At 54.6% G+C, this 7710-nt stretch overlaps 1 protein-coding gene across 7 annotated transcripts in view; it reads right to left on the bottom strand.

Moving 5' to 3' along the window:
* Window positions 1-7402, bottom strand: part of SCUBE3 (signal peptide, CUB domain and EGF like domain containing 3) — a 37584-nt gene extending 30182 nt beyond the window's left edge. For all 7 annotated transcript variants that reach the window (XM_082414677.1, XM_082414675.1, XM_082414676.1 and 4 more), the window contains exon 1: window positions 6766-7402. In XM_082414677.1, the coding sequence (XP_082270803.1) occupies window positions 6766-6850 (85 nt within the window). In that variant the 5' untranslated portion in view covers window positions 6851-7402. The remainder of the gene's footprint in view (window positions 1-6765) is intronic.
* Window positions 7403-7710: the final 308 nt, after the last annotated feature.

Consider the following 7710-nt stretch of genomic DNA (forward strand, 5'->3'; position numbering starts at 1 on the left):
CCTTCAGGACAGGGCACCAGGGGCCAACGTTCCATTGCTGCTCCTGGTCAGTTCCCCTCTCCTTTCTTCCATGTTGCCTCCCACATCCAAGTAACATCCAGAGTAGAACCAGCTCAGGTTTTGGCCATGACACCCTAACCTGCAGCATGTGCACGTATGTGTACCTGCATATGTGCATATCTGCTCATATGCAGGTACCCGTATGTGCACATGCTGGAGACTGGCATCCCAGCTCTGGCTTCTCAGGCTGTCTTCTCAATTTGGAACTGGGCTGTGACCTCAGCTGGAGCCTGGGCCCATCCTCAGCCTGGACAAAGCCTAGGCAGGGGTGAACAGGCCTGGAGAGAGTCCAGGAAACCACACAGACGACCCCAAGGAGAGGAGACAGAGTACTTTGTTCTTTTTAAAAAAGTACGCTTCCCTCTCCTACAAGCTTAGCCTGCTCAACTGAAGAGCCAGGAAAAGCAGTTGGTGCTTGGTGACTGGAGAGGTGCAGGGCTGAACTTGATAGTGTCCTATCTTATTCCTAATCCAGCTCCTTGCTTATGTGAATGTGCCCCTAAATGGACAAGAATTTTCTCCCTTTCAGTGTGGACTAAACCAACAACCCTGAGTCAGAGGTGTTTAGAGGATGGGTAGGGTAGAGGGTAGTGGGAGTGGGGAGGAAAGAACAGAATACTGGAGAGGGAGTCAGGCCGTGGGCTGAGGCACATTCCCTTTTCATGATGATCAGTCTTCTCTCTCCAAATTGATGGGAAAAAATAACAAGATAAACAGTGATGATGTCAGATGATGTATAATTCCATTAAGCACGCAAAGTTCTTTCATGTAGGCCATTTCATGTGGTTCTCAAACAGTCCTGTCTCTCACTGAATCGATGAGGAACACGCCAGAGACAGTATCTTGGGAAAGAGAAAACAGCTAGTGCCCAGCCAGGACTCAGGTTTTCTGACTCCCAGTCTGGCGCTCTCTCAGTATACAATGTCTTTTATAAACGTTATGAGGGAGGAATCGTGCCTTAGCTGTCATCGCCCCCCCCCACCACCACCCCAACTCAGCACTTAGTTCAGCACGAAGCAAGCATCCACTATGGAACCACGGACTGGCCTGAAACTGACATTCGGATGTTCCTGGGAGGAAGTCAGCAGTAGGCATACAGATGCTCCCAGGCTTTGGGCATGGGGGCAGCAGGGAGGAGGGCAGGGCTGTGTGTGGGCAGCAAAGGAGGGTGGTTGCACCATGGTGCGAGCAGACAGAGTTGCAGTGAGGAAGGGGTGGGCAGTGCGGCAGCGGGCAGGTGTCTCCTGCCCTTGGATTCACTAGGCTGGGCGAAGCAGCTGGTTAGAAACAAAAACAAACACCAGGGATACAGGTTCCTGCTGTTAACAGCTTCAAACCGCCAGAGGAAAACTCCAAATAAATATAATTAGAAACTTGTAAAAACGTCCTCTCTGTAAACCTGCTCCCCAGGGTCTACCCTTTAAGCGCCCCCCTTCTCCCAGCTCCCCCCAAGCCCACATATCCTGACACTCCACCCTCTCGGAGGGATTCCTTAGATCTGTTTCCTTATTCTGGATCCTCTCTCCAGCCCAGCAGCTCCTGCCCAGGTCTGTCCTCAGCTGTTACCATCAGTGACCAGAGGCACATAGCCCCTGGCCTGGGGCTCTGACATCCACACCCCACAGATCTATCTCTAGGGCTATGGTTCTAGCCACAGGGAAACCATAGGTAAGAGTGAGGGCCACAGCACCCTATTTAAGGGGCATCATTCTGCCTGTAGGGCCAAATTGCAAAATCCAATGGCAACTACAAGACGGTGCCTTGGTCTGAAAAGGGGAGATGTCTAGGTTGGAGCACAATAGAGAGGGTTACTCTTGGAAACTGAGACTATATGGTGTGGGGCAAGAACTGGGGCCCTGGGGCCTTGCCCAGAGAGTACTCAGTTCCCAGGACACAAACATTTCAGCTCTACTTCCCAATGCTGTTGGATACATGTACATTCGCACACACAGAAACACACACGTGTCCTGCAGGGGCTGTTTCCAGGGGGAAATACTCCACTTAAGGACACGGTAAGAGCTATCGGGTATGTGAGGCTCCAGGAAAGTTGGGGGTGGGGGGGGAGAAAGGAAGAGTAGCCACATGACGTAGACTCGGGCAGGAAAGAGTGAAGCAGGGCCCAGGGAGAAAAAGGCACGAGATTCAGGCGAGAAGCCTGGGGAGCCCCAGCTGCAGGATTGGGGCTTGCTATAGTGTCTTCCACCTTCAGCAGGAAGGATTTTGAAGAGATGCATAATCTCAGAGCTGAAAGGGACCCTACGGATACTCTCGTCCACTCTCGTCCATTTCGTAAGTGAGGAAGAGAATTTCAGTTATTTCCTCAGAGGCCCCAACCCTCGGGCTCTGCATTTACCTAAATCCACTGGTACCTACCATACTTCCCACCCTGTGCCATTTGGGGCTGGCAGTATGTGGGCATGAAAAGAAGAGAGTGGCCAGTCTGGTGACAGAGGGGCCAAAGGGGACGAGGAGGGGAGGGTCCACGTTCCCTCTTACTCCAGGCAGCTACCTCCTCTACCCCTCAAACATCCCTGGGTTGGCAGTTGTATCACTTTTCCCCACAAGGGCCGGCAGTCCCTCTGTTTCCAGACTCCTGTCTAATAACTGAGCCTGAAGAAGCTGTCCCCAGGTCTGGGCCTCTTGTGGGTACTGCCAGCCTCAGAGTAACTCTGCAGTTTCCAGCCCTGACAGGGACTCTTTCTTATAAGTGGTCATGTGCTAGGGGTATGGGACGTCAAAGGAGGCCCACACCCTGACACGCAGGGACCAGAGCCGGGGGCAGGGACTGGGGTTAGTTCAGGCAGCAAGCTCTTTACCTCCATCTTCTCAAGACAGTCTGAAGCCATCCACTCCCTTCCCCCATGCTCAGTTCAAGACACGGGATCAAGCCATTCCACTTCTTTACTTCTCCAATGAAAACAAAATGCACATTGCCTGCTTCCTTTTTCCTCTCACCAGAGCACGGACACACACTCACACACCCTGAGTCATGCACACGCACGCTCACACGCCCCAGTGAGTGCACACCGCGCATTCCCAAACTCACACCCAGGGCCGGCTCCTTTTACGACAGGTCCCGGCTGCTTACATCTCAAACCGGTTCTCAGGCGCTCAGATTCCTGAAGGTTTCAGGAAACAGTCTCATTTAGGGGTGCTGATAACTTTCTTCTTTCTCTGCCCGTAGTAATTCTGGCCTCGGTGTCTTCTAGTCCCCTCTCTCTCAATCCACCCCGCAGAGACTCGGGAGATGAAGGGTGAGAAGGGGAAAAGTTCTCCCCTGGCTCCAGGCTTTCCCCACCCCCTTAGAGGACATGTCACTGAGAGAAGAGAGGTCAAAGGGATTCCTGAGGAATTGCTAAGCAGTCCACCCCCACCTCTCCACCCTTCTGGAAAAATGAGGGGTGGGGGTCAGGCTTAAAGGGAAGATCAGGCTCCAAGAGCGGAGGCTGCCTCTCTCTCTCTCTCCCCAGTGTGGCCTGGATGGGGCACGGGCAATAGCCGGCTGCCCACGGGGCCACCCTCACCCGCTGACACCGCTATGGTTTATTTCATATTTTGGAGGGAGGGGCTAGGAGGAACAGTCCCCTCACTGTAAGAGCCGGCCACAGGAGCCCAGGGAAGCGGGGAGGAGAGGAAACGGCCACATTAAAGAGGAAGAGAGGGGTGGGGGAAAGAGAGAGAGACACACACATATACACCCAGACAGAGACCCGGAGAGACGCATCGAGACAGAGAGACACTGTCTGCTGCCAGATGAACGCTCTCAGTCCCAGGGATGGTGTTACTTGGAAACTCTAAATATACGACTGTATCAAAATTCTAGCCCTAATGAGGAGAGGAAACAACCAGGTAAACTAAATGGCCAGGCTGGCTCTCCCAGCCGGCCCTGGGGACAAGTTTTCCCCAGGAGGCCAGGAGACCTTTTCATTCAGCTGTAACCTGAGCCCCATGCAAGGATTAGGTCTTTTTAACCACTGCTGCACACCACCACCCCCCCTCAAAAAAAACAAAGCAAATTAATGCTTTTAAGTTAACAATTATCCTGGTTATCCAGTCTGTCTACTTTAAAATACACAGACAGGCACTTGAAAAACACTCAGAATCATGTACCCTCATGCTCACTCATTCCCAGTCACACACACAGTTCTCAAAGACACTAAAACATCCGTATACATGCTTAACAACTAAGTCACAACAGAGACATACACCAGCTATGTCACCTGTGCGTGATCGTGGTAAACCTCACACACACACACACACACACACACACACGCACACACCTGCATACTCATGGCTCCCTTCTGTGTCCCTCCCCTCCTCTCCATTCCACACCACTTTGGTTCTCCCCTGGTGAATCTCTGGAGAAAAGGGACAGAGGCCCAGATATCCCCAGTGTGATAGTAACTCTTGGCAAGATACTTACCAAGGTTATTGGTATTTTAAAGACTTGCTAGAGCTTCATTTAAAAGCATGTGGCATTCAAAGCACACTTTCTGGCACTGGTGATACCTTGGAGATATGTCTGAGAGCAAGGAATGTCCACAGCACTGTGTAGGGGTAAGGCTGCCCTGCCCGGTCAATACTTGTCCTTCCTGCAACATTGGCCTGAAGATTTGGGACCAGAGATGTCCCCCTACCCCAGCAAACCTGTTGTGAGGCAACTCTAGAAGACCAGGTTGATAAACTTCCTGAATAGTAGGGTTAAAGGTAGCTGAAACAACAGGCTTGGAATCTACGCCCAGCTAGACTCAGGGATCAAAAGGAAGGAAGATGCAAAGCTAACTGCAGCCCAGGCAGAGCAAGTGTGGCTCGAATGTGAGATAAGCAGTGGGCAAAACTATAGTCTGTAAGTTCCTTGAGGGCAGGGCCTCCACTCTGGCTGCATTTCCCACAGCAGCAGCAGGATGAAATGCAAGAGGGAGCCCTGAAGTACCTCTGAGAGATTCTGAGTCCCTCTGTCCCTGAAGGATAGGTTGATCTCTCAGGCTTGAAAGCCTTGGTTTGATGGCACCTGTCCCTTCTCGGAGTCGCCATCTGCCCCACAAACCCCCCCCCCCGAATATACTGCTTGCTCCTCCTTTTGGCCCCAGCCTCACTAGGCCACTACAGACACTGGCTTCAACTTGAAAGAGGCCCTTATCTCGTCTCTAGATTACTGCATGAAATCTGTTCCTTCCTTCAGACTAAACTCCCTAGCTAATTCCCTGTTATGAGTTAGTCAGCATGCACTACAAAAGCCACCTTTGTTTATGAAAACACAAGCAAATCCACAGTGGGAGAGGGGCTACTCCCAGCCTGGGGGTGGCAGTGGTAGTGAGCTGTCTGGAACCAGGACTAGAGAAGAGGCAGTTTGGGGTTGGAAGGGGTGGGGGTGGGGTCTGGTATTTGACAGCCGAGGGTCTCCAGTGTTTTGGTTCTGTTAAAGGACAGGTTGGAGGAGGAAGGGGGTAGTTGAAGAGGCAGTGCTTGGGGAGAAGAGGATGGCACTGATATAGCACCTTCCTTTTAAGAGAGTGGGAGCCCATCCAGGACACAGAGCGGCTTACGAGCCAAGGGCTTAGGCTCCAGGACACAGCGACCCGACTGCCAGAGACTCAGACTTCCCCAACTTCCAAGTTCAACTTTCCCTGGTGGCCCAGCCACGTCCACACCCCAAGTTGGCTTCAAGGAGCCCCTAGGACAATAGGCAGAATCATATTCTCCTGGGCAAAGCTGTGGCAGGAGGAATTTTCTTTTTGTCCATACAAATCTCTTCCTGGGTGAGGACTCGATGGGGGAAGGGTGCAGCAGGAGGTCAAGGGGGAGGGGAGTCTGTCCCCAAGAGAACTGTAGCCCACCAGCCTGGTTTCTGCCAGCACAGCCTTGGGACTGGCCAGGCAATGAGCCTGGGGTCAGGGATGGGGGCGGGAGGGCCTCCCTGTCTCTCTCTAATTCCTAGAGGGATCTGTCAGAGCTCCCCAGCCTGGAATTTTACTTTGTTATTTTAATGCAATTCTGACCTGGATTTAAATGGAATTGGAAACCCAAGGCCTTAATAAATAAATATTATGATAAGAAATGAAAGCCATGCAAGACGAAAGAGATTTCCCCCCAAAGAGGCAGAAATGCGACATTCTTGCCGGGAGCCAGAGTCACAGAAATTTTCTTCTCTTCTTCAGCCCCCTACCATCCAGAGGGAGACAGTTGGTTTTTTGGTTTTCCTTAAAAGATCCTATTTTTGTTTAACATTTTTCTGATAAGATAACTTCGAAATTTCTGTTTAACTTTGAGGATTGGGGGTGAGGGGAAGAAATATAGCATGGCTGAAAAAGTTTTCCTTCTTTCAGTCTGTCCAGGCCAGAACTTAAGTTTTCTGACAATGTTTGAGAGGAGAGAAGATTCTCTCTCATACTTTTGGAGGACAAGAAGTCTTTGGAAGATGCTGGGGTGGCAATGAAGTCGGGCAGAATTCTGAGATGCGTGGTCACTTCTGCCCAGGGCTCCCCAAACTTCTCATTCACCCGTACCGCCCCTGGCTCCTCCAGCCTTTCGCCTGGGGCGCAGCGCCCAGAGGTCAGGCCCCCAGCCGAGGAGTGCGGGTGAACAGTGCCCGCTCCTGACAGCAGCACGCCTCCCAGCACCTGCCCTGCCCCTCGGAAATCGCGCCCCCGCCCTCGGGCCCTGCAGCCCAGGCAGCCCGGCGCCCGCGCGCCCCTCCTTCCTTACCTTGCACGGCTTTGCTGTGCTGGGCGGCGCGGGCGTGGACCAGCAGGACTAGCAGGCAGAGCCCGGGCACGCGCCCCGAGCCCATGGCTGAAGCTACGGGCGGCCGGGCGGCCGGGGTCGGTCTCGCGGCCCGGGGAGGGCGGAAGCGGGCCGGGCCCCCGCGCGCCGGAGGGGGAAGGGGAGGGGGTGCCCCGCCGGGGCCGGGCCGGGGGGTGCGGGCGCGGGGCGCGGACCGCGGCGCCCTTGGCGAGAGGCTCCCGATGCTGCCGGCTTCTCCCGGCTCGACGCCGGGGAGAGCGAGGCGGAGAGCGCGACGAGGCTGGGGGCGCCCGGCGCCGCTGACGGAGGGGAGCCCCCGCCCTCTCCCAGCCCGGCTCGGCTAGCGGCGGCGGCGGGGCTGCTCCGTATAATCCCACCCAATTCCCAGCTTCGCCTGGAGAGAGCTGCAGCGGAGAGCGCGCAGAGCCCGAGCGAGGGACCTGAGAAAGGGGAGGGGAAACGCAGCGCCAGAAACACGCCCTTTCTGCCTCTCTTTCTTCCTCTCTCGCTCTTTCTCCTTCTCTCAGGCTCCGTCTCTTTTTCTTCGCCTTTCTCCTCCTCCTCCTCTTTCTCCTCCTCTCCTCGCTCCTTTTCGTTTTCTTCCTCCTCCCCCTCCTCCTCCTCCTCCTCCTCCACCACCTCCTTTTCCGTGCCCTTTTTTCTTTCAAATGGGGCCTCGGCGCGGCGGCCGCTCCCCCTGCGCGCCCGGGCGCGGCGGCCCCCTCCCCAGGCTGCCGGGCCGCTGCCTGGAGGAATTTACAATCCGGCGCTGGGGGAGCGGGCCCGGTCTCCATGGAGACGGCTTCCCCGGGAGCAGGGAGGTCAGGCGCAGACCGCGCACAATCAATGGATCAATGCAAGCACCGCTCGGCTCCAGACCAAACAGTACCCGGCTCCCGCTCGTCC

Source organism: Balaenoptera physalus, assembly GCF_965194825.1.
Source record: "Balaenoptera physalus genome assembly, chromosome: 11".
Classification (NCBI taxonomy): domain Eukaryota; kingdom Metazoa; phylum Chordata; class Mammalia; order Artiodactyla; family Balaenopteridae; genus Balaenoptera; species Balaenoptera physalus.